This window comes from Biomphalaria glabrata, chromosome 18, assembly GCF_947242115.1.
Source record: "Biomphalaria glabrata chromosome 18, xgBioGlab47.1, whole genome shotgun sequence".
Lineage (NCBI taxonomy): Eukaryota > Metazoa > Mollusca > Gastropoda > Planorbidae > Biomphalaria > Biomphalaria glabrata.
This window is the reverse complement of record NC_074728.1, coordinates 3,317,963-3,345,500: the sequence shown is the minus strand read 5'-3', so window position 1 is coordinate 3,345,500 and position 27,538 is coordinate 3,317,963. Positions and strand designations below refer to the sequence as shown.

The following is a 27,538-nucleotide window of genomic DNA, read 5'->3' as shown; positions in this document are numbered from 1 at the left end:
TCTTTAGGACGAGATCTATCAACTCTAATAGGTACCTGATATTGGTTTAGAAAAGTAAAGGCAATTGTTGTGCTGGCCACATGACACCCTCGTTGACCTTAATCATATTTTCTGGTCACAAAAATCGAATGCTTATTTAGTTATTTTTTAACAGAATCACTTTTTTTTCCCTGTATATCTTTTTATGGAACTTTTAAGTTATTAATTATTTATTGGCTACAAAAAGGCGGTCCAACAGCAGACGACACAGATCACGTGACAATCTTTGGAAATCCTCATTAGTTTATTTCCAAACAAAAGTAAACACACACCTTTTTAATAAGCATAATAGTTATTTCAATATCACAAATACAGAATATTATTTGCAAGACCTTATCATATCGATGTATTGTTATACATATAAACTGTCTAATGTTAGTGAAACAAACAGCAAACTTAGCACCAACTAAACATACAATACAACTAATTGTGACTAGAAATTACAGTGACTATTGATTATGTCATTGAAATCGGTAATACCCGACAAATTCCCAAGACAACTTGGAGTTTAAAGATTCCAGTTAAAGACATTGCTAATTATTCAGGCATGACCTTAAATAGCGTGCTCTATTTGTTAAAGAACATTCTAGGATCCATTATCTTATTTTCTTATCTTCTAAATTCCAGAAGTTCCTTTAAAATATAATTTCGTCCAACAGGTATCCGAATATTTCTAATCATTTTATATCCTTTTAGAGTGATAATTCCTATCTATGAGACACATATTCATATTTGAAGTTTGAGAAAGGTCGATATCACGATGAATGACAGAAGTTTTTCTTATCGATTAGGGTTACTATGGACGAACAATTAAAGGGTCAACTAATTGGTCAACGTAAAGGTCACCGTTGAATCAATTAAATCTCGACAATTTACACTAAAGAAAAAAAAAATTACACTTTGAAGTTCTGTAAGCCTGCATCTATTGTGTGTGCCTGTCAACGTTGGAGTGTGTGATCCAGTCACCTGTAATTATTTAAATTCGTGTCTATATGTGTGTATGTTACAAGTATAGTTTAGTATATGCCGTTGTGTTCCAGTGTAGGTGTGTAGTATTCTGGTGTGTTTGTGTGTATGTGTGTCAACGTGTGAGTGTGTCATTCATGCATGTGTGTGTGTGTATTTCTACAGTTCTATATGAGTCTGTGTTGCAGTGTAGTAGTGAATTACTCTAGTGTGTGTATCGCTGCGTTAAAGGTGTGTGTGTTTTAAAGCAAAAAAAAATAATGAAATAACTAAAGGGGGTGGGTTGAGGGGGAAGCCGTTCAAAGTTAAGATGTCGGCTGGTCAGTCACTTCGTACTCGTACTCTTTCTGCCAGTACTCGTACTCTCCGTACGTTGGCGCCTCTGTCCACTCCTCCCTCCAGTGACTGCTCTCGCCGTCCGAGGAGACCGTGTCGCTCCCACCGCTTCCGCTAGAACCAGCACCACTCTCAGCCTGGCCGTCAGTCGCGGCGACATTCCCGGACACCTGCTCCGGAGTTCCATCACTCGCCTCCACCTCGTACTCTTCTCCGAGGTCATACGAGCTCTCCGTCTCGTTCGTGTCGTCATAATAGTCATAGTAGTAGTAGTAGTCATATTGCCCGCCTTCTTCGTTCCCGCCTTCTGTTTCTCCTTCGGTAACATTTCCTTTCCGGTGCTTGCCTCCAGTGCGGTGTTTCCCGATTCTGTACTTCTGACCTTGACCGGTCGATGATCTGTTCCTCAGCTCTATGTCTTCGGTCTCGTTGCTGGCCGTGCTGTTGTATTCGAATTCTTCGTAATCGAGGTACGAATTGGAATAGTTGCCTTCTTTTTCACCGCGATTGAATTTCCCCGTGCGATACTTGCCCGATATCTTTCTCTTTCCGGAGCGATATTTCTTTCCCCGTTTTCCTCCATGACCAGACCGACTTTCGCTTTCGGAGTTTGTAGAATTGTTGATGCTTCCGCCATAACTTTCTTCATTGCTCAACACATTTCCCTTTGAATTTGAAATGTGTCCTTCTTTCTCTCCCTTGTTACTCTTAGCGTTGCGGTGTTTGCCGCTTACGCGATATTTCGACTTTCGACGAAGTTTGTTTCCAATGTTCCTGCTTGCATCCACTTCGCCGTGACTTCCGTTCACACTTGTGCTACCTTCATTTAGGTTGTAATCAGAGTTATCTTCTCTTGATTCCCACAGCAAATATGTCGAGTTGTCTCCACTTTCGGCACCTTTTCTGTAGCCTCGTTTTCTGCCCTTATAACCTTTATTTCCATTCCTCCTGACACCATTTACACTAAAAGAACCCTCTTCAGCACTGGCATTTTCAGAGCTTGTACTATTTATGGTACCATTATAACTGTAGTAGCCGCTACCTGACCCTGCCTCTTCAGATGCTGTAGAGTTCTCTCCCTTTCTGTATTTCTTTTTTCTTCCTTGTATCCTGAAGTTACTTTTGCTTTTGGAAATATGTTTACGGCTGGATTCCGACCTGTTCCGGCTACCAAAGTCCTCAGCGCTAACTCCTTCTTCTTGGTCGAATGAAGATTGCGACTTTCGTCTTTTTCCATTTGTCTTGTTTTTATTTTTGTTCCGATCTTGCTGTCGATCAGACTGACCTGTTTTCGATAGTTCCCAGGATCCTTTAGTACCGTTGTAGCTCTCCGAGCCGCTCTCTTCAATGGCCGATGAATTTCTACCAAGTCCATTTCTATTCCCGCTTCTGTACCGTTTTTCACCGCGATGTTTATGAGAACTGTTAATGATGCCGCCCCTGTCACTGTCGTTGATGTCACTTCCGGTCCAGTTTGAACTGAAGTAGCGAGCTGCTGATCCCTCGTCTTCTATGCTAGTAGAGTTAGCTTCTTGTCCACGAACACCTTTACCACGTTTGCGTTTGAATCCATTTCTATTTTTGGAATATGTTTGAGAGTCAGAGAGAGATTCGTTTCGTGAGCCCACTTCCCATTGGTCTTCACTTTCCGTTGTTTCTGAAAACTTGGATCCCGCAAATCCTTCGCCTTTCCTCCACTTTCTATTTCCTGATATTTTCGTCGGTGTCTTCCTTTTGCCTGTTTCTCCCTTGTAGGATTTTTCTTCGCCGCTGCCTGCTAAGCTACCACCAGAGCTATTGCCAGATTCAGTAAAGCTGTATTCATAGGAGAAATTCTCCGAGTCATTCTCTTCTGTACCGTTACCTCTCTGCTTTCTACCAATTTTGTTCTTCTTTCTTTGGTTTCCAGAGAACGACTCATTTCGTGAACCGGCATTGACAGACTCACTGCTTTCACTGCCTGCTTCAGTTTCTTTAGAGTAAGCGACTTTCCTCTCTTTACCGCGCTTTTTCTCGCGTGCTTTGTACTGACCACGGTTAGTGTCACTTTTATCTTTGTACGACCTCTCCTTTCCGCTGCCCATGTGACTTCCACTAGTCAAATTACCCGTGCCGTTGTCGATGCCACTTCTTGAGCCCAAATATTCGCCACTTGTTGAGTTGTCTCCGTTCAATCGGCGATGTTTCCCGCCTTTTATGCCACTTCCGTTCTTGTAGGATTTCTCAGTATGATCAGCAGAGTTATTCTTGGAGACACTATAGTCATAATATTCTACGTCATAGTCTTCTTGCGATGCAGAATTCTGAGATTTGATCCCTTTACCTCTCTTCACGTGTTTAACTTGTTTTCTTCCATCTTTTATCTTTGATGATCTCTCTTCTCCGCTGTAACTTCCTGTACTATTACTAGTACCATTAGAGCTAGAATCATAGTAGTATGTTTCGTAGTCGACATATTCTGAGCTTGTAGAGTTTTCGCCATAAGTATGTCGCCCTCTTCCACCTTTGTGTTTAGATCCGCCTCGGCTCTGTTTTTCGTTTCCCAAAGAGGACCTATTTCTTGAGTTATGTTCAGAAAGTTCCGATTCTCCAGAGGCGTATCCTTTTCTTTTTTTCCCACTTTTCTTAACGCCTTTAACAGTTTTAGACTTTGTGAGTCCGCCCTTATCTTTCGGAGACGTTTCTTCGCCCCTGTCGTCAGTTTCTGTAAAGCTGTACTCGTAAGAAACAACATTTGAACCAGCCCGCTCTGAACTGGTGGAGTTTTCGCCGTGACCATGTCGTACTTTGCCCTTCTTGTATTTGGGGCCGCCTCTGACTTTAAGAGAACTTTCCTCACTGCCTTGTCTGTAGCTAGTACTGGTGTCATTACTTGTCCTGTTGTAATCAAAGCTGTAATAACCACTGCTTGAAGCAAGTTCTTCGGAAGTGGAGTTTTCGCCAAATCGATGAGCCCTTTTCCTGCCTTTATACCTAAGACCGCCTCTGTGTTTGTAAGACTTCTCTTTACTGTTGGACTCGTAGCTTCCACTTGTCTCATTTCGCGTTCCGTTATAGCTGTAGCTATAAATTGCACTTCCGGATTCAGCTTCCTCTGAGCTTGTAGAATTTTCCCCATTTCGATTACTCTTCTTTCTACCTTTATACCTAAGACCGCCTCTGTGTTTGTAAGACTTCTCTTTACTGTAGGACCCGTAGCTTCCACTGGTTTCATTTCGGGTTCCGTTATAGCTGTAGCTATAAATTGCACTTCCGGATTCAGCTTCCTCTGAGCTTGTAGAATTTTCCCCATTTCGATGACTCTTCTTTCTACCTTTATACCTAAGACCGCCTCTGTGTTTGTAAGACTTCTCTTTACTGTAGGACCCGTAGCTTCCACTGGTTTCATTTCGGGTTCCGTTATAGCTGTAGCTATAAATTGCACTTCCGGATTCAGCTTTCTCTGAGCTTGTAGAATTTTCCCCATTTCGATGGCTCTTCTTTCTACCTTTATACCTAAGACCGCCTCTGTGTTTGTAAGACTTCTCTTTACTGTAGGACCCGTAGCTTCCACTGGTTTCATTTCGGGTTCCGTTATAGCTGTAGCTATAAATTGCACTTCCGGATTCAGCTTCCTCTGAGCTAGTCGAGCTTTCACCAAGACGATGTTTTCGTTTACCTCCCTTATATTTGTAACCTCCCTTGCGTTTAAACGCTTTTTCAGAGCTTCCCTTGCTATACACTTCACTGGAGTTATTTCTTGATCCGTTATAGCTGTAGCTATAATAACTAAGTTCTTCGGAGCTGGTAGAATTCTCTCCATGTTTATGATGCCTTCTTCTTCCTCCTTTGTACTTAATTCCTTGTCTATGTTTGTATGAACTTTCCTTGCTTCCAGAGTCATAGCTTCCTTTGGTATCGTTTCTCGTTCCGTTGTGACTGTAGCTGGCGTCCCATGATCCAATCTCTTCGGAACTTGTGTTGTTCTCGCCATGCCGACGGCGCCCTCTTTGGCCCTTCTTTTTATGCCCGCCGCTAAAGCTTCTAGAGCGGTTTCCAGAGCTGTAATCATAATCATAGTCATAATCGTCGTAATCCTTTGAACCGCCATGTTTTCTTTTCTTAACTTCTTTTTTCCGACCATTGTGTCTCCTTTTGCCCCCCACGTCATAAGAGCCCTCCTCTTCGCTATCAGTTTCCTCGACGCTTGTGTCGTTGTAGTTGTAACTTCGTTCATAGCTCTCAATGTACCCCCCTTGTCCTCGAGTCTTTGTTTTTTTCTTCTTCTGGACGCCTCTAGTCTTCCCGCCTTTTTCCACAGAAGCCTCGATCTCACCGCTGACGTTTTCCCCTTCGTCTGCGTAATCGTATTCGTATTCGTAATCGTACTCGTATTCGACTGGAGCTCCGCCTTCCTTGCCAGGTTTCTTGACTTTCTTGACCAGGCGAGTTTTGTTTTTCTTGGCGGCACCGGAAGGCTGAATAACCTTGCCGGTTGTGTTTTTGACCGTCTGCTTAGCCGTTACTTTTGGTTTAGCAGTTGCAGTAGTCTTGCCAGGTTTAAGTTTTGCTGTTGTGGTTTTATTGTAAGCTACAGTTGTAGAAGCAGAAGTATTGGTGGGCTTAGAAGTCTGGGTTTTATTGTTTGACACGGTAGCAGTTGTGGTCTTATTTGTAGCCACAGTAGGTTTAGTAATATTTGTAACCAAGATGGGTTTGGTAGTAGTAGCCAATGTAGATTTGGTAGTGTAAGCGACGGCTGGCTTGGTTGTGGTAGCCACGGTAGATTTAGAAGTGGTAGCCACTGTGGGTTTGGTTGTGGTAGCCAAAGTAGATTTAGTAGTGGTAGCCACTGTGGGTTTGGTTGTGGTAGCCAAAGTAGATTTAGTAGTGGTAGCCACTGTGGGTTTGGTTGTGGTAGCCAAAGTAGATTTAGTAGTGGTAGCCACTGTGGGTTTCTTTGTGGTAGCCAAAGTAGATTTTGTAGTGGTAACCACTGTGGGTTTGGTGGTGGTGGCCACTGTAGGTTTAGTAGTATTAGCCCCTATAGGTTTAATAGTTGTAGCCGATGTAGGTTTAGAAGTAGTGTTAGTCATTGTAGGTTTAGTGGTAATGTTAACTAATATAGGCTTGGTAGTTGTGTTAGCCAATGTAGGTTTAGTAGTAGTGTTCAATAATGTAGGTTTAGAAGTGGTAACAACAATGGGTTTTGTAGTTGTAGCCGATGTAGACTTAGCAGATGTAGAGCTTCCCTCTGTGGGTTTCGATGTCTGGATTTTAATGTTACTGCTTGTCGTAACGGTTGGAGATGTTGCCATTTCTTCGCCAGTGGTCCACTCCACTTCTCTGGAATCAAACTGGTCCTCGTCGTCGACTATCTCGCGGATGTCATAGAGCTTGATGAACAGGCCAGACCTGTCTGTCTTCACTGTGGAGTCGGTCAGATTCTCCCTGTCTTGCACCAGCACCGTGCACTCAATCTCTATAGCGTAGATGTCCATCAGACTTCGGATAACCTAAAACAAATACATGAAATGAAATTATAATAATAGATAAACGTGTTTAATATGCGCTCCGAACTATTGTCATGATGGTCCCGGGTTCGAAACCTGCCTGACGTCCAGGATAAGGCTCGGGCTAATACGTAATGATCTTTATTTCTTAAGGAAGGACCGTCTGTCAGGCCAGGACAACGACCAATCTTACGTACCTTTCCCCAACTGTCAGGTGGAATCAGAGGCGCCCTTGAGATCTCGAAATTAAAAATAACCAGTCCTCATCAGCATTCGAACCCGGCACAAGCGCTTTAACACTCAGCCACCGCGCCTCCCCTATATCTTAAAGCTATGAAATAAGTATTTATGATAGTCATCTGAAATCCAGTGAAGAGAAAGCCCTTCTGCTTCATTGAGGATTTCTGTATTAACTTAGTATTAAGTACATCTACTATCATTTCATGTCTCATGTCTAATGTAATGATGTACTGTGCATGAACTGTATGTTGTTTTTTCTTTCTCCCACTCCCTCATGTTGAACACGTTTGTCACTAGGAGTTAACATTCCTGTCGCCTGCGTCAACTTTGACCCTGTCACCTTGGAAACGGAAGCACGTGATAAAACAACCTCGCATCATCGCGCCCTGTGAAAACTGGCGCACAAAATTGTAGAGGTCGAGAGAACATCGCAGAAGAAAAGCGCCAGAGGAAAAAAAAAATCAAGGCAACCGACACATGCCCCAAGTGGAATAACCTACACAGTGTGCAGCCGAACTTTCCGCGCTCACATAGGTCTCAGCAGCCACATGAAGAGGCACAAAACACAAGTTCGAAGCGTTGAAAGCCCTTCCCGAAGACTAAAGTGTTCATTATCGAACCACGGTGGATATATTTGTCTGCGAGTAGACATTGTCGTACAAAAAAATTGTTATCAAATAAACTCAGACGCACACACATACACAATTAAAGACACATACAAAGACACAATTAAATACACATACAAAGACACAATTAAATACACATACAAAGACACAATTAAATACACATACAAAGACACAATTAAAGACACATACAAAGACACAATTAAAGACACATACAAAGACACAATTAAAGGCACATACACATACAAAGACACAATTAAATACACATACAAAGACACACCGCAGGATTTCTAAAACATGTGGAAATATTGTTATGAAAATGTTGATTCTGCATAGAAAACAAAATGTTGATTTAACCTTCTGCATAGAAAACAAAATTTTGATTGACTTAAATCTTTTCATGAACCAAAAAAATAATTTTAATTTTAATACAAAAAACTGTCAGTCACAGCTGGTCCTTTGAAAACGAAGTCAATTCGTCCGATCTGGTTCCCAGTAGTAAGCGCTACCTTCTGCCTTCTATAGCGAGCAGACCCAGGACCGGAGTGCTAGCGCTACTTACTTGGTACGTCCCAACTCAGTAATGTTCGATGTCAATGTGGAACATTCAGACAGAACTTGAGATAATGAGCTCTCGTGCACGCCTGACTTTTGGATAAATGTTTCCAACAGCCACTGGGAAAATACCGGTAGCGCTTTGGCGCCGATTCCTTCCTTGACATTACGACTTGGTATTCTACAAAGTTATAATCGACTCTAAGAACTATTCCGTCTCTCATATATACACATATACATTTATAATAATAATAATAAGGCTTGTCTTCGAATCCGAAGATTAGTGAGGAATGATGTATTTCCCGTGGCGGCGCAGTCCCAGCTGTGACCTACATATTTTGCCAAATCCATTTATAACAAAAACATACAAATACACAGAAACGTTTTGCTTAATGCGTTTTAAAAGTAAAGTGTATACGTAGTGGCGCACTGGTTCATTGCTCCAGGGCCGACGAGGAGTAGGGGCCCTCGAGAGCCATTGAAACAGAGCCATCTGATACTTCTAAATTGACATATTATAATTATGTTGTGACTCTATTACTTGTAAAAGTCTGAACTAAATAGAGCGTCCTGAAATAATTGCTTGTAGACTGTGGTACATACATTGGAATGGCTCTTTAATGAATGTACCGATACATAGCTAATATACAGGATGACAAGATTTGAAGCAAGAAGAGTGGCCAGGTGTGAAAGAGCGCCAAACCAACAAAAAGCTGAGAAAGAAGTAGCAGGCCTATCTGCAACTGACCTAACCCACCCATGTCACGTATGCGGCCGGCTTTTTAAAGCGAGGATTGGACTTTACAGCCATCTTCGAGTCCATAGAAAATGAGAAATGTGCTCATCTTCGACCACGAAGGAGGAGCTTTATATATATATATACAGGATGACTAAATTTGTTTTTAATCGTATCTTATCTTATGAAACGCAGACGTTACTTCAAAAAAAGAAGATAATTAGGTCCCATGCATGTTCCTAAGTTTATGTGCATATTCTTGAGCCCGTGACCAGGAAAGAGGGGGGGGGGGGCGGCTTGCCACTCCAACTTGTTCTATGTGTTTTTAAAGCTTGTACTACACTTTGGCGGGAAGGAATGCATTGCGAACGGGTCTATTATTAACAGGGGCCACGTGAGTTATTTGAGGGCCGTTGAAGCATATCAGAACATAACTTTATTTAGAATCAAACCAGCAGCATTGATTTGATGCGAAACCATTTTATTTCACACTTAATTGCTAGATTGGACGTATCTGAAACCCTGTTTGTGCCGAGTATCTTGCAGAGACGTATCCCCATAGATCTGGTGAAAGAAATGGAGGCAGTATGTTTGAGGGTCTTCTTATCCCCGTACAAGGAATAACCCTTAACCAACCCCTTCCACTTATTTTAACAACAAGAAATATTGAAAGAGTCTAACCTTGATCAATCCAGATTCCCGATCAACAGTAATCCAATCTGTGTAATCACAGTCTTCCAGAGAGTAGTACATGGTATCGTTTACGTCAGTGTCATTGGCGTAGACTGTCAGAACAGGAGACCCCACCGGAACATCAGGGGCAAGGGTTGTCTTATACTCAGAGTCGTTGAACAAGGGTTGCCCTGGGTTGGGGTCAGGAATCTTCAGCCAGTCGCAGCCAATTGGGCTCGACAGCACAGAAGCCGGAAGTGCCAGGAGGTAGATCAGAAACAAGAGCAGAAGATGGGTGTATGGCGTCATTGCTAGTGATTAGAGAGAAGAATACATTTAGAAATGTCTAAACGTCAATTAACTCTTGTCTATTTCTTAAGTAAACGTCAATATTATTGGCTATCAATACAGTAGGTACTAAAGTAGGCCCTACATGTTTGTCTAATTATAGTCTATATCAAACAGATAAGCACATGCCATGTTGTTAGTATACAACTTTGGCCATGTTGCTAGGATATACCTAGGTATTTAGTTGACTATAAGATTGTTCCTCAAAGTTTATTCTTAACAGCGTAGAGACGAGAGACGTCGTCGTGGAGTGTTTCAACAGAAATATGTGTACATTTCTTTTTTATCTACGTCTATATGTGCATGTATGTGTGTGTGTATGTATGTTTGTGTGTATATGTAGTTTTGTATGTGTGTATGTGTGTGTGTGTGTGTATGTATGTATGTATGTGTGTATGTATGTATGTATGTATGTATGTATGTATATATGCATGTATGTATGTATGTTTGTATGTTTGTATGTATGTATGTGTGTGTGTATGTATGTATGTATGTATGTATGTATGTATGTATGTATGCATGTATGTGTGTATGTATGTATGCATGTATGTATGCATGTATGTATGTATGTATGTATGTATGTATGTATGTATGTATGTATGTATGTATGTATGTATGTATGTATATATGCATGTATGTGTGTATGTATGTATGTTTGTATGTGTGTGTATGTATGTATGTGTGTGTATGTATGTATGTATGTATGTATGTATGTATGTATGTGTGTATGTATGTATGTATGTATGTATGTATGTATGTATGCATGTATGCATGCATGTATGTATGTATGTATGTATGTATTATGCATGTATGTATGTAAGTATGTATGTATGTATGTATGTATGTATGTATGTATGTATGTATGTATGTGTGTGTATGTTATGTATGTATTATCTATCTATCTATCTATCTATCTATCTATCTTTCTTTCTTTCTTTCTTTCTTTCTATCTATATATTCATCTATGTATCGTAATTAATAGATAGAAAGGACTCATCTGGGTTTAAAACTCTCCCTCGATCATTCAACTTCTTTCTTGTTTCTAATCAAAAAAGCTACCATTGGTGCTCTGTGCTTTAGCCACCAGCCCTTAAATACAGTAGTTATTGAGAGAAGGAGAAGAACATATGGTGAAACATAAACTCTCACGAAGACTCGAACGATGGACTTCTTAGCGCGACACATCGAGACCAAGACGGAGACCAAGACAGAACCACATTTGAATACTGTGTTTGTGGATGAAGGCTATACAAGTTAAATAGGAGAAACAATTGCATTGGTATGGACATTAGGGAGGATGATGTGAGCCTCGAGAGTGTCATGTGGCCAGCACAACGACCATCTGTAAAATGTTTGTTTTGTAAAATGTTTTACATGTTTCGGATGTTCCTTCAGAGTTGAAGATAGTTTACTTCCTAGTCCAAACCTCCCGCAGGACGACGGGGGATGGAAGCGGGCAGGATTTGAACCCACGACAATCGATAAATCCGAACGACAGTCCAGCGCGCAAACCTCACGACCAGGCAGCCATCTGCTAATACCAGGTACCCATTCTAGCTGCGTAAAATCAGAACTGCCCTAAAGATTACAACATTAAAAATTCCCAGGCTTCACCAGGATTCGAACCCGGGACACTTCTGTTCAGATAACCAAACGCTTTACCACCGAGCCGCCGCTCCTTTGTTATGGTTTTCCGTCCTTCTTATATAATGCAGACGTTACTTCGAAAAAGAAGATGATTACGTTACTCAGTCCATATTAAAGAAACACCTGCTGTGATACGGTTGAGCTAACGTAAGATGCATGTTGCGTATGCTTTGAACGAAATCCCCAGAGCAGAGTAATCAGAGGTCATTAACCATCGCTTTATAATCTATATATATCCGTTTGTGTTATGGAGTGTGCGTGTTTCCAAGGTGATTATGCAGAAAGGGAGTATTTATTGTTAGTTGTAGAGAGAGAGCATTAATTTAATGTTAGTCTTGTAGGATGATGCAAGAAAAGCGGCACTGTCGTAAGTTGTATTTAAGTACGCCAGACGAGTCCAAAATGCCAGAGTGTAAAGATGTTTTTATAGTGAGTTAGATTTGTTTAAAATATAAGTTTATCTTATTTCATATTAAGATATATAAAAGGCATATTATTTTTTTAAAAGTTACATATACTTTTGTTAAAGAAGTTATTCAAGTCATGTCAAGTTTTATAAGTTAAAATATATAACGCCTATAGAGGTCTAGTTGTCTACCAGCGTTTTGGTGCTAAAAGTCAGCGACCGTTCACAACAGCGTTCTAACTAAAAAAAAATGTTTTCAAGGTTTTAAAAAAACTAAAGGGCAGATTACTGGGGCGTAATTTTGTTTACAACTTAGCTTTCCTTCACGAAAATGGAAATCGGCCAATATTGATTATTTTAATAAGATTAAGGCAGTTGAAGGGGAAAAAAAGATGTCAGCCAATTAATAATAGTTGCATGTGAACTCTGAATGTGCTTGCTCAACATGTTTGTACTACAATGATAATATGCTCTACTCGTTACGATACACAGTATAACCGACATCCTGATAAATTCTCTATCCACTTATTGATCACACATCGTATTACTCTCTATATTTAAATGTATACATATATTTTATATTTCTGTTATAGGTCCTAATTTGCAAATGGTAGCCACCTTAGTCTGTTGGGGATTTCGCATTCCACAGCATGACTAGTCCACATTATTAGTTTCAACTTCAACAGTGGGTCACTTTGGAAAGTAGGTGGTGTTGGAAAGTATGCCACATTGGAAATTAGGTCACATGAGAAAGTAGGGCGCATTAAAAAGTACGTCACATTCTAAAAGATGTCACATTGGGTAGGTCTCGTCACTTTCGAAAGAATGTAACCTGAGAAAGTAGGCCACGTCACATTGGAAAGAATGTAACTTGGGAAAGTAGAACAAATAAGAATGCAGGCCAATTTGGAAAGCTCACTATGTCTGTCTGTCTGGTAAAAAGTTTGAAAAAGTAGTTTTTCCCACACCAAATCTAGGATCAAATTGAAATTTCGCAAAATTATTTCTTGTACCTGACAATACAAGAATTATTTATAGCAAATAACCAATTAGTTAATTAACTATTGGTAATTAATTATTTTGTTGGGTATTGAAAAGGGAAATAATTAGTCCCCACGTGGAGGCTTGCACCCTGAGTAAAACAGTGTTTTTCTTAATGCGTTAAAAAAAAGATCACGATAACATGCCCACGGATTTCCCCCTTTTCCCAACCTGTCCAGACCAGTGATTGGATCATAGCGCATTGAGAAAGCAGGAAATTGCGCTAAAACAAAAACAATTGGTTCATATATTTCTAATCGCACAGATTTATTGTTGTTAGTCTAGCACTAGATCTATTACAGCAAGGCAAACGACACTAGCTCCAGCTGGATTAACCTGCCCAGCGTGCAGCCGAACATTCCGGGCTCACATATGTCTCACCAGCCACATGAGGAGGCATAAAACCCCAGTGCAAAGCCCTCAGTCCCCAGGATGACAAAGTGTTCATCATCGAACCACGATGGACGAACTATAGAGATCTATTACAAATGTACTGATTCAAATCAATTGATACAATTTTACTAAATCTGAGCTCTGTTTTGTGTGTGTGTGTGTTTAAAATGTATTTGTATATATGTTGTTCTTGTTATCACTGTCAGGTGTTCACCGGAGCAGATGTTTATAATGTTTGCCATGTAGAGTTTTGTCAAATAATCAGTGAGTCGTCGTGTCATTGGGTAATATAAAATTTAAACAAATGATTTCGTTTTACTGATTCTGAAGAATTTAGAGATTATCAAAGAGTCCTCTGAGGTCACATTGCTTTGTTTACAATGTCATTGTTTATCAAAGTTTTAATCACAAAATTTTACGATACATGAAAAACCCAGGTTCGAAGCGGGGACCATCAAGACAACAGTCCAGAGCGCATACCACTCGAATAGGATGCCATCATTTTAGTGCTTTAAATTCTTAACAATGTAGTGTAGAGTTTATGTCAGGTTAGATGCCAAGTACTCATTACTGTTTATGTCAGGTTAGCTGCCAACTACTCATTACTGTTTATGTCAGGTTAGCTGCCAACTACTCATTACTGTTTATGTCAGGTTAGCTGCCAACTACTCATTACTGTTTATGTCAGGTTAGCTGTCAACTACTCATTACTGTTTATGTCAGGTTAGCTGCCAACTACTCATTACTGTTTATGTCGGGGTTAGCTACCAACTAATCATTACTGTTTATGTCAGGTTAGCTGTCAACTACTCATTACTGTTTATTGTCAGGTTAGCTGCCAACTACTCATTACTGTTTATGTCAGGTTAGCTGCCAACTACTCATTACTGTTTCTGTCAGGTTAGCTGTCAACTACTCATTACTGTTCGCAGATCAGAAACAAGTGTTGGAAGCAACAAAGAATCTACATAGACAGGACACAAATAAATAGCTTAATCCTAGTGTACGAATAAACAACATACTTTGAAAATACGATTTGTTGTTTCCACCTTGACTACTATAAAGTAAAATAAAACAAGATTCACCTTAACACAAAGCGGTATATACTGTAAATCTTAGTATTTTCTAGGCCAACTGCTATTGAGGAGTTAGTGTGGTCAGTATGAACACAAACCATTCTCTATCGCGTCAGGTACCTAGATGAGTCGACTCTGGGTAGCTTTAAAAAAATCGGAATAAAAAAATCCTTGGTGAAGCGTGAAAAAAAAAAACGAAACGAAATTTGAAATGTAACTATTACCTGAAGACTCGTCAACAAAGAACACGCTCAATCCCAGCAACACATCACGTGACAATCTCGTGGGATTATCTCGTGGTTTTTGTTTGCGATGTAAGGGAGAGGTCCGACTTAAAGCTGCAACCATTTAATGTACGGCGTGTGGGCTTAAACAATTCCCAGATTAAACCGAGTTCGATTTTTAATTCAACAATGAAACCTAATCTAAATATGCTAAAAGTAAAAGTAATAACATATATAGAAGAAGTTATAGCCAGACGCGATCGATAGCTTGATATGTTGGAAAAAATATATGAATGCACTTCGCTGACAATTTTTTTTTATAACTGTCTGGGGTCCAACTATTGTGACCGTGGCCCGCGCGCAGATCTGCGAAGGCGTTAAGAGAGATATTTCGCTCAATAGGAATTAAACTGTCCAATGTGTTGGTTATACGATGCGAAGGATTAAGGAAGGTGTTATTAATGAAATGACTTGCTTGCAATTTGAGTTATGAGAGAGGGTTTCGGCTATCTTGCCTGGTATTAACCAATCAACAGCAGAATTTCCCTGCATACAAAACAACATAAATATGACATTTTAAAGGTTACGTAGTGTAGAGTTAAGGTCTGAAATAGGACCTTGTTTACATATGAACTAGCATTCTCGGTAATACAAAATATTTATTACAATATTTATTTTAAAGACAAAATCTCGCACAATTGGCTGGTTAGCTAACTAGTGTCAAAAAAAGGCAAACTTAAACTCTATTGCCACATCACAAGGTCCTCAGGGCTAGCAAAGACCTTCCTTCAAAGAACAGTATTAGGAAAAAGAAGAAGAGGCAGACAGAGAAAACGATGGAAAGACAGCGTAACATTCATCGAACGATATTCTATCGAAGGCAAAGTACAGAGAGGAATGGAGAAAGACGGTTGAATCATGTGTGGTGCCCCAACGGTTCTACAGATTAAGAGATAGGTGAAGGTGAAGCAAGCTAAGTTTATAGAGCGTCGTGCTAATAACGCGAATATCATGAGTTCGAAGCTAGCCATAACAATTTCTTCCTCAAGTTTCCATATTCTTCTCAAAACCTTGCCCATGCTAATCGCATAAAACACTCCCGCGGGCCGCATGTGCCCACCTCTAATATATACCATACATTCCATGTATTTCATATATCCCATGTATTTTATATATACCATGTATTTTATATATACCATGTATTTTATATATACCATGTATTTCATATATCCCATGTATTTTATATATACCATGTATTTCATATATCCCATGTATTTCATATATCCCATGTATTTTATATATACCATGTATTTTATATATACCATGTATTTTATATATACCGTGTATTTTATATATACCATATATCCTACTATATACTATATTATATACGCTACTTTTAGAGAAAAAAAAAAGAAATGGAGCTGTATTACAGGCTAGTATGATGATCAATGATTATTCATGATTTTGGATAGATACGGTACTAGGTACCGTATGTATTCCATGTATCCAATATAGCTCATTAATCTCATATATTCCAGTTGGTATTCGACAGAGAGTAAATGGTAATACAATTACATACACATTGATTCAACATTTTTCATTTCCAAGTGTCCAATCTTTGCATATGTTCTGCATATGTCACCGCGGCGATAGGCGTCATTAAATATTTTAATATGTTTTTTTCGTCTGCTAATGTTGCTTGTCTAACTTGATAATGTCTTGTTATTTAGTTACATAACTCCTAAAAATAGTTGTCCTTATACTAAGTCAATTAGATCTGTCCATTTTATGATGTATGTTTTGTTTTATTAAAAATGTGTGGATTTTGTTTTTTTTTAAAACAAAGCTTCTATCAACTCGTTTCGTTTGTTTGTCTGGTAAAACGTTTGAACACGTTATTTCTCCCTCAGTCAATCTTGGATCAACCTGAAATGTGTTGCACAATCAGCCTATTTCTTTTGCGTAACAGCATGACAACACAAGAATCAATCTAAAAACAAACAAGCAATTAGTCAATTAACTATTGGTAATGAATTATTTTGCTTGGTATCTCGAACAAGGGAAAGAAATTGTGTTTGACTTACATACGTACATTTCGGTAATAAAACAAAGTCTACTACCTTATAAGAATGTGGCGGCCAATGTAACTATAACTGACGAGTTAAAAGTATTGACAAGATGTCAACCTAAAAGTTATGCTCTGGATTTTTTTAAGTAGCTAAAAAGTACCAAAGCTGGCAACATTAACCAGTAAGTATGTACTGTTAGTCTTTTAACATTAGGTTACTACTATAACCTTATATTATAAATAAATATGACGCCATAAATCTAACTCCTTTTTAAACCGAGCAGACGTCAGATGGACAATCATTTCAAATTAGTAACTTCCCTTGATCACTTGACACTATTTCTCACAGTGTACAGATGTTTCCTTGGTTATTGAATGTTTACAACAAGAGTTCGTTATTTATTGTATCCGACTAGATATTGATGGACAACATCGCTTACATTTAATAGTTTTATAGAAACATTCGGGTGTATAAGCCTTCGAAATTAATACATGTGAAAATCAATGGTCCCCGCTATGTGGTTAGAGACCCTTTTGTTGGTCGTTGAACAAGAAAGACAGGATGAAAATATCAGACAGTGTCTTCGTGCAAATTCAAATCATGAGCAGTAACAGATTGTCACAGTCTCGGTTGACATTGCCTGTTTATGTTCACCTCGGGTCAAGAAGGTGAAAGGCACGTGAGACGTCTGAGATAGAAAGAGGAAGTAAGAATGACTAAATTGACTTTTGGTCAGTAGAAAGTTTTGGTCAGTCGAGAACTGTAGTAACATTAAGCCGGTTGAGTAGCGTCGACTCTGGAACTTGAGACAGTACTCGTATTTCTAATACCTGCTTTCTGTACTTAGAGCTGGATACATATTATTGAAATTTATTATTACCCGCTGGGATGCGGACGTATTTTAGTAGTGAAACTGTAATGTTGAGGACTTGTATATTTGATACCGCTGTTATGCGGATCATCCGGATGTAATTATATTTCAAATTGGATAGCTTGATGTAACCATTAGAAGTGCAGTATATTGTTTTATTGAATAAACGTTATATTTCGCTTGCTAAAGATGGACTAAAGTCTTTGTATACTATTCATGTTGGTTACGTGTTACGTGTAGCTCCAGGACCAACGAACCCAGCATACATTACACACATTGCTAACAAACATATCCTTTACACAGTTGTAATCTCCATGTTTTTTTTTTGCTAAAGCGTTAATAAGGGAGGTGAGTTTGCAGCCTGCTGCGTCTTAAAGGACTACTTGTGTTGTCTTACAAGAACCTTTTTTTAAAGTGACTTTTAAAACGAAGTATTTTTACTAAATCTTATCTAAGCCTTGTAAATGTACACCCCTGAAAGAGAAAAGTTTCACTCCTTCACCTGACTAGAACAGTTTTCACCTTTGAAAACAAATTGTTTAAATTAAGACTACATAAAATACGAAGCATTTGTTACGAATTATAACATGGATGGAAGCATTGTCCAAAAACTGGCCATTACTGTATTTGATATTTAGGACAGACAACCGTTATGTCTGTTCTGGATTGGCAAAATATGTAGATCAAGATAGAACTGCGTAGCCACATGAAACAATGCACTCCTCCATGATCTTCAGACTCAAAGACAAGCCTTAGTAGTAGTTTTAATTTTTAGAACCGCAAAATGCTATTGGTGATAAAGGATTTTTAATGTATGCAGAACGACATGGCCTAAATTGTGCCGATGTGCCTCAAATCAATGTATGCAGAACTGTCTGAAGAAATTAACATTTAATCATCATTTTGGTTCACTGGTGTAGAAGTGCAATATCTGTTACAGTAACATCAACAACAATTTTTTTGTCAGATACTGTAAAAATGTTCTGCACTTAGATGTCATTATTCAACAACATGAACATTTTTAGTCTCAGTCTGCAAGGTAAACATAACAAGTTTTTTTCAGCCGCCCAAATATGTTGAGAATCAGAATCAGCGTTGTTATTCACAGTCCAAATACGTTTCCAAGTTATAGATGCAGCAAATGTTATGTCACTTTGATCTATTCAAGCGTTTATTTTATGGGTCAAACCATTGGAGATTTTCATCATAAAATAATCAATGTCAAGGACACTAAATTGAACTTAAAAAATAGCAAACACAAAAAAGGGGACATTTTTTAAAAATTGGATTCTGCTAAATTGAACCCAAAGAATATCATGTTACTTTTTAAAAACAAAGCTTTATTTAGTTTGTACACCGGATACTCCAAAATGCTTGCTATTTATAGCTTTTCATCCATGCATTAAAATATCCAATAAGTTTAATTTTATATTGATCATATCAAGAGAATACTGTGAGGTAGTAGACCCAAGTGTCTCGCAATAAATTTATCAAGTTGGACATATAAAATATTGCAGTCCTCATCCAGGGTCCTGTGCAATGAGTGAAAAACTTAAATTGCAAATTACCAGCATGTTCAATAAGGACATCAAAGTATAGCTGCCATCTTGACAAGTCCAAACTGGCAATAGTTTAACCTACCAGTTTACAATTCAGATGTAAATACCTTGCACCTATGCATAAAGTCACAACACAAATACTGACTAAGTTGTCTATTATATATATATTCTTATTTTATATATATATTCTTATTCAATATTATGTTTTATAAGATTGGTAATGAACTGAAAAGATATTTTGATGTATGGTAGATGCACTCACCGTTTGAGTTACAATCATCAAAGGAGCATTACAGTGCTAGAATCTCTTCAAGGAAGATAAATACTAAATACATCCACTTCTAGTATCATTCTGGATCGACTTTCAGATACACAATTTCTAACTCAATCCCAATACTTTTTATCCACTTGAAAACTGAATATCAACCTGGTTTAATATTAATCTTTCACAGCCAAATGTTACACTGAAAAAATCTCAGATTGATTTCATTGTAACTGTAATTCTTTGCAAATGATTTTAACATCTTATAAATTATTAATATACAAGAGTTCAAGATCAAATTTGGTGACATTCTTTATTCTCATGAGCTCATATCTATGAACATAAATGAAAGAATCAAAGAAACACAATCAAAACTTTCAGATCTAATTCTTTAACTTAAATTTGGAAAACTGAAACTTCAGCTGCTTAGTTTGACGTTTGGCCATAAACCAACTTTCTGGCTTCCACTAGTCTAGGGTCATCCACTAGGGGAGTCTGATGAAAAAGCTGAAAAATAAAATATACACATTATATATTAACAATGAATTCAATGTGTCCAGGTAGACAAAGCTACAATCTCAGCATCAACATCATCAACCAAAATATTATCAAATTCAGTGTGTCCAGGTAGACAAAGCTACAATCTCAGCACCAACATCAGCAACCAAAATATTATCAAATTCAGTGTGTCCAGGTAGACAAAGCTACAATCTCAGCACCAACATCAGCAACCAAAATGTTATCTTATCAATGTTTGTTGTTTCTACTTCCTACAAACAGTCAGTTCAACAATTAAGACTGTCAAGAACTATTACAAGTTTTAAATAAAATGTCACTGTTTTATTTTTTTTAACTGAAAAAAAAACAAACAACATGGATCTAAAATGTAATAACTTTTCTGACATTTTAGTACAACTTTCCCTTGCTACTTTGCACTGTTTTGCTGGTTTTCAAGAAAATAATATAATATTTATTGCGATTTCCCCTAAATAATGTTCTTCTAGGCATTTATTTTCATCTCCATCATTAATAAAAAAATGCATAAAAAATATTTAAAAAAAAAAAAAAAAAAACTTAAACGAAGTGTAATTGTATCAATTAGTTTGAATCAGTCATGTGATTTCTGGGTGAATTTTACCATCGTTGGTTTTTAAAGGCATTTACAAAAAACAAAAGGGGACGACTTGAGTTTGACTTCATGGCTCGTGCTTATGACTAAAGAGGATTATTGAGTTATTTAAAGATGCTACCTATAAAGGGAACTAATTCAGCTTATACCACTAATTAAGTCAAGTACAATTTATTTCCCTTGTTAGAAATACCAAAAAATAATAATGTTGTCATGTTAAAGAATGTTTTTTTTTATTTTTCTGTATTTTGGGATTTTGGCACATCGACACAATGTTGTGCCCGTATTCCCTCATGTTAAAGAAATAATTGTGCACAATTTCAGCTTGATCAAGATTGCATGTCGGATAAATAACACGTGCAAACTTTTTACCAGACAACGGAGTTGATTAAGCTTTGTAAAAAATACTAAGCTAATTCCTAATTATCAGCCTAGCAGTAGGACATAATTTCAATGGCATGGTTTTAATAGTTAAAAATGTTTTTATATGCATTTAAGTAAACGTTTTTTAAAAGGTGTTTGGACAGTTTTTTAGTTAAGAGAATCGAGAATGCCATATAGAGACTGAGATGAGTTTTATATATACTTAAAATTATGTATATCTATTAAAATATGTATAGCATGCCAGCTTTGAGCTATAGATGAGGAAACACTGAATTAACCAAAAGAAATGGTCTGGACAGTCAAGAAATTTATGACTCACTCTGAGTTTGATTTTAAAATTACATAAACGCGTTCTCACTGCTACAAGTTTGGTTTAAATTATTTTCAGAAATGTTCAAAATGTTTTTATTTCAACAACTAATGAGAATAATGTAAAAGGAAATTCAAAGGTGTTTTCATTTAATTATTGTTAAACCTAAATGCCATAAATAATTACATTTTTTGTTGTTGTTTTCTTTAAGCTATACAGATGTAAAGTAATTTTAAAAAATTTAGACATTTTAAAAACATTCTTTAGATTCTACCCAATCCCACACACATTTTTATAAATGACCACTCAACAAGTTGGGTATAACTTGCGTCATTAATAGTACTATTTTGGGAAGATTAATAGAACATCCAATAAAGCAGACAAGAAGTCGATTATTTAATCATTCAATACAATAAGTAGTAGAGAAAAAAAAGAGTTGACTAGATTTACTGTACAAAAGATTTGATTTGTCTGTTTAGGTAGGTGTTAAAAGATGCACATCTTCTGTTATTTTTTACCCTCACATCAAATACAACAACTTTGACAAATCTACAAAAGAACTAACTAGAGAAAATAAGAAAATTGTTATCTCCCCTCTACATTGATAAAAAGATTCAACATGACGCTAAATGAATGGAAAACGCATAAACATTTCAAAGAAGGTCTGAGGTTTTATTTTAAATGTTAAATGTGGTGTTTCAGAACAAGGTTTGGTGATTGAAACTGTTTGCCCAAGTATGAAAAGTTTTTAGTCATTTCTAGTTCAATGCATTAATAATTGATTATTGTTGAATGACACAGGTAAACAGAACATGTTTCCTCACAATGCACACCTAGCTAGAAAAAACTTATTGAGAATGAGAAGGCTGTGAGAGGGCAATCAATGAGCAGGAACAGATAGGGTGGGGCTTGGTTGTACTTTATTAATACCTGGCAATTATATATTTGGGCTAATCCTTTCAACTGTCTATCAAACAGTGCTGTTGTAGTTGTTATGAAGTACTTGTAACACTAAGCATTGTTTCTTTCAAATGTTCCTTCAAAATTGAAGATTAAAAATGTATAGCCCAAACCTCCCGCTGGTTGGCAAGAAATGGCAGTGGGAGGTTTGGGCGTGAACCCTAGAACCATTGAGATAACAGTCCATAGCACATACCACATGACCAGGCAACAATCTAATATAAACATAAGCATATTCTAAAATACTACTAAGCTTGTCTTAAGGACCTACAAATTAAATCTTTATACACTAAACAAACAGGAATGTATATTAACACATTTAATATCTAAATATTAAGAATAATAATATAAATAAAACATATAACTACTCTATATCAATTTATCTTCTTAGCGTTGCTCAGGGGTGTAGCTAGAAATTAGCCATCCTTTGGGGGCCCCTGAATTTTGTGTAATATTTAATGTAAAAAAAAATTCAAACAATCATTGAGGGGCCCCCCTAAATGGGTTCCGGGGGGATTTTCAAATTCTCCCCCCCCCCCCAACTACGCCACTGGCATTGTTGTAACTTTTATAATATTACATAATTAAAATGTTTGTATCATTAGAAATGTGAGATAAATGTTCTTTAACCAATCTAAAATAACAGCTGACACCACCTTACCTTAAAGCATGACTCAGGGAGAATGTTTGCATATTCAACTTGTTTTTTATCATGGGTTCTGAGTAAAAAACATAAGTGATATTTTACCAATGTAACATCATTAGTATCATGTAATACTTTTAAAGATATTTACCTATAATTATTTTCTAATAATTCTAATCATTTTTTTTTATAAAGGCCAGAATGCCAATGAAAAAGATATAACCCGTTCTTACGCCTAGCAAATTTTTTCTTTTATAAATCAGCAATTTTAGATTTTTTCATAAACATTTCCAAAATTATTTTGAACTGTAAACTTAAAAAAATATTCTAGTCATTATATAATCTTTGTTTTTTTTAATTCCTAATAGTTTTACAAAATAATTAAATTCCTTTGTAAAATGCTTTCATGTGGCTGAAGATTTATAAATATTGTGATAGAACAATACACTAATTCCTGAAACTTTCAAGTTATCACCCTACACATTTCTATTAGTTGAAATTTTAGATTATTTATTTAAGAAAGTCAATAATATTAGTTAAATTAATGTGCTATAAAAACCCTTCTAGAATTCTAGACCAAATTGTTTTTGGACAATAAGGTTTCTCACTTACAGTATAAAAAAAAAGGTGTTTTAAAAATGTTTTACATGTTTTGGATGTTCCCTCAGAGTTGAACATAATTTACTTCCTATTCCAAACCTCCCGCGTGACAACAGGAGATGGCAGAAGGCAGGGTATTAACATGGGACTATCATAAAGTCAGAACGACAGTCCAGCGTGCATAACGCATGACCTGGGTACAATATTTCTATCTCTCTTTAAAGTTCATTAAAAAAAAGTCATAAAACAGAGGAGAAAAATAGTATAACCTAAAAAATAAAGGGAATGCAACCCAAAGACAGGGCATTAATATGTAGGGTTGATGATGCAAAGGCAGATATGCAATAACTCAAAAGTTTGGGCATGTTAAAAGATCAGGAGAGATCTGAATGGAGAGATGGGTAATGCCACTGGGAATGATATAAGGTTTCTAACTGTCAAGGATTTTCATAAAATGGAGACAAATCCAGGAGTAGCAAGCTATTGGTGCATCCATAATATGGAAATGATAAACTACACATTTTTTAAATAATGAAATAATTTTGTTTCACATTTTCAGTACTGTAGCATTAAGTTAAAAATTGCATTTCTAAACAAAAAAGCAGATCACTGTGAGTAACCAGTATGAACACTGCCAATAATAGTCCTCCCCCCCATCACTCTGGAAGGCAAAATAAAACACAAGGATTTTCTCCTCATTGTCTCAATGACTATAAATGTTCTCACCTTATATCTGCCTTGGTTTTCAGTGAGTAGCCAATGACTGCAGCTCCTCCAAGAACTCCACAACCCACAAAAGAAATTAGTGGCATAATCTGTTGATCAAAGAGAATAAATAAGATAAGATAATTTTATTGATCCAATCAAATGGAAATTCAGTTGGGCTACTATTGACAAACTAAAATTGACATACACCATTACTAAAATGAGACTAAGAAAAAAACATAAAAAATGCAAAAAAAAAACTTTACTGAAAATTTGATTTAAATTTTCTCAATTGTAAAATGAGATATGTGACTTAGAGGATGCAACTACTCTGTTACAGCTAGGTCAACTAACAAAGTGGCTCAGATTGTGTTTGCTGCAACCTTTTCCCAGATGCCAGCTCCACAACTGGTCCACACAAGAGATAGGATCATAACCCACAGAGCATGCTATAAGCACAAGATGTGCTATATAAAAGCATTTTTTTTAAAAGTCAGAATGGAAACCTGGTTTTCTTTTTAATTCTAATTTTTCTTACAAAAAATACCTCATAAGTTACATTTACATTTAGACTTTCTAATGTATGTACAACTTTAAACAAGTAATAGTGACCTAACACTCCATTTAGTAACAAATTTCTTACAAGTAATAATATGATGATACTCAATGCTTATATATATATATTCATAACAGTGAAATATCAGATGGCCTTTTGCCCCCCCCCCCCCTTCCCCTCCCCATATTGGCCACTGGTGAAGTGAACTATTCTCTTGTTTCCTTAATGAGTTTGAGTTGAGTTTCAGCACATCCTCAATAACCACAATTAAAGAATATGATTTAATAGAATAGACCCAAAATAGAACAGGCTAGGTTAATCACAAGTGAATACATACATATGAGTAAAGATTCACACAAAAAAATGACAAAATCCCTAAACTTAGATAAAACTTAGTAGTACGCAATAATAAATAAAAAGTTGAACCATAAACTACAAATAAATGCATACAACCAAAACCAGAAAGGCACAAAGACAAATCACAGTTCTTATTCCATATGATAGGGTGGACTCATACAAATACACTATTTTTGATGGTGTTATTAGAGCATGAAATGGTTTGCCTTAATCAGACAGTAAAACCAACAAATGTATGGCATAGGCAAACAAGGCAGCCATCAAGGACCTGGAACAGGTGAGGGCCTCACACGGGACTATATGAATTTCAGTTATTTGTCAACTTAGATATAGATGGGCTTTATTTCTTTCTTCTTCTTCTTATAAAATGCATAATTTTATTATTTTGATGTTTATTTATTTATTTTTTTAATTTATCCAAGGTCTGCCTCTACCTTTGGAGTACATAAAACAATCAAACTCACAGATTTATGAGATGCAAATATTTTTTTCAAAACTTTGCTGTAAACAGAATACTCCTGAGGCTTAGCCTGTAACATTGTGATGATTGCGACTCTAAAGAAAGGAAAAAATGTGATATAGATTTAGAATATATCTACTCATTTTAACTATAGATGATTTTGATTTTTTGATTCCAGTTTAAATGAAAAAGATGAGTTAAAACCTACATGTACAGTCTACTTGGATATCATATAATAGTATGCTATAGCAGTGTTTCCCAGTCTGTGTTCCGAGGAAACTTAGTGTTCTGCAAGGTCTGAATAAGTGTTCCACAAACTAATGGAATAATTAATTAGTACACCAGCACATGAATTAATTTCTCTAAAAAAAAATAAGCAAAGGTGCTCTGAATACTCAGAATGTGCAAAGTGTTCCATTAAGGAAAGGGTTTGGGAAACACTGTGCTAAAGACTCTTCTAATATAGAGATTAAGTTATGAGATGATTGAATTGATTGTTACACTTTCACAAAGACAATAAAAGAAAGTAATCTAGAATCTAGATTTAATATGCATAATATGGTATTTACTTGTAAAACACAAATTAAGATCTAAAAATGTAAAATTAATGAAGCTTAAAAATTAAGACTAATTCTATTCTCGAATAGATCTAATCTATGATAATCTATTTAGATCTATCTATCAGTATCATCTAGATCTAGAATATATATATAGATCTACTTGATATCTGATCACTAGTCAATAGTCATCTTGTAGATTTCTAGATCAATATTAATATACTTAATAATAATATTATATATATTTTTATAGGTCCTACTCCTAGACTTAGATTATTATTAATAGGCCCTATATTATATGACTATATAGACTAGACTAGAATTTAGATTATTTATATATGTTATTATGTAGATCTAGACTCTATATAGATCTAAATCTAGATAAGATTCTATTCTAATCATCATTCTAGATTAGATATCTACAATTTACTTTTAGAGATTGTCGTCCTATTTTACACCTAACATTAAGGTTAATAATTTGATCGGCAGTAGAATCTAGATTTCGAGTTTTGGAAATGGAGAACTTAACCGTGAAGAAATGGACACTAAAGTCTAGGGATCTAGATTATAGATATAGAATAGTCTACTAAACTTTTTAAAGACGATTCGTTGCACAGACCCAAAAAGACAAGGCTTGTGACGTCATAGGTCTACGACCGCAAAAGCAGTTTATATTTTGTGTAGTGCCTCGATATGTAAGCAGATATCTATGACGCAATTGACTCTATCATGGGTAACTCATAACTGGTTGATTTACTTACAAAACCAGATGGTCTAGATCTAGAGGCAGTAGAGGCAAGAGGAAATAACAAGATTATAGGATGTGGAGATTAAAGTTAAAGGGAAACAACGCGGGGAAAAGTTATTTAAAAAAAAAAAACTTATTCCATCTGATTTCAGCATTCTCTCGATCTACCTTCTGTGTTTTATTTATATCTAGATCTATTTAGGCCTAAAGCATATTACACATTTGTGCAATATTTTTTTTAATCCTTCATTATTCTAAAGCCTCTCCAGGTCTGAGGCCTGAGTTCATGGTGTCCATTTGGCAATAGTTCCAGGTTTTGTATATAATATATATTGTATTGTAGTCATTCTATTGGATCCAGGTAAATACCTTTACATGCCTGAAAAATAATGTTTATAACGTGTAATTTTTACAACAAGAGTTTTAATTTTCACTTACAATTAGTTTAATTACATATCTTGGTGGTCACTTCGTTATAATTTAGGGCTATTCTCTGCCAACCTTTCTAATCTTCTATACTCCCAACATTAGAATACATAATAGTGGCGTAGAAAGGTAGCCTACTCGTGGATCC

The 27,538-nt window shown here is 36.6% G+C and overlaps 1 protein-coding gene across 7 annotated transcripts; it reads right to left on the bottom strand.

Moving 5' to 3' along the window:
- Positions 1-260: 260 nt before the first annotated feature.
- LOC106057981 (hornerin-like) lies at positions 261-26,973 on the bottom strand. 7 transcript variants are annotated; one of them, XM_056016936.1, is made up of 7 exons: positions 26,836-26,973; positions 25,664-25,754; positions 24,308-24,396; positions 23,000-23,057; positions 19,556-20,062; positions 9,669-9,970; positions 261-6,836 (listed from the first exon to the last, which is right to left on the bottom strand). In XM_056016936.1, the coding sequence occupies exons 6-7, from the start codon at positions 9,966-9,968 to the stop codon at positions 1,311-1,313; spliced, it is 5,826 nt and encodes a 1,941-aa protein (XP_055872911.1). In that variant the 5' UTR covers positions 9,969-9,970; positions 19,556-20,062; positions 23,000-23,057; positions 24,308-24,396; positions 25,664-25,754; positions 26,836-26,973; the 3' UTR covers positions 261-1,310. The 7 variants fall into 7 exon arrangements, with proteins under 7 accessions (XP_055872911.1, XP_055872908.1, XP_055872909.1 ...); XM_056016933.1 differs by having other exon boundaries at positions 26,809-26,915; XM_056016934.1 differs by lacking the exon at positions 26,836-26,973 and adding an exon at positions 26,647-26,799.
- Positions 26,974-27,538: the final 565 nt, after the last annotated feature.

Excerpts from the sequence above, each read along its gene's own strand:
- LOC106057981 (XM_056016932.1), bottom strand. The coding sequence starts at position 14,918 with ATGGTTGCAGCTTTAAGTCGGACCTCTCCCTTACATCGCAAACAAAAA. Across the intron at positions 9,971-14,794 it reads CTTTGTTGACGAGTCTTCAG|CAATGACGCCATACACCCAT; the intron begins GTAATAGTTACA and ends TCTAATCACTAG. Across the intron at positions 6,837-9,668 it reads GGGAATCTGGATTGATCAAG|GTTATCCGAAGTCTGATGGA; the intron begins GTTAGACTCTTT and ends TATTTGTTTTAG.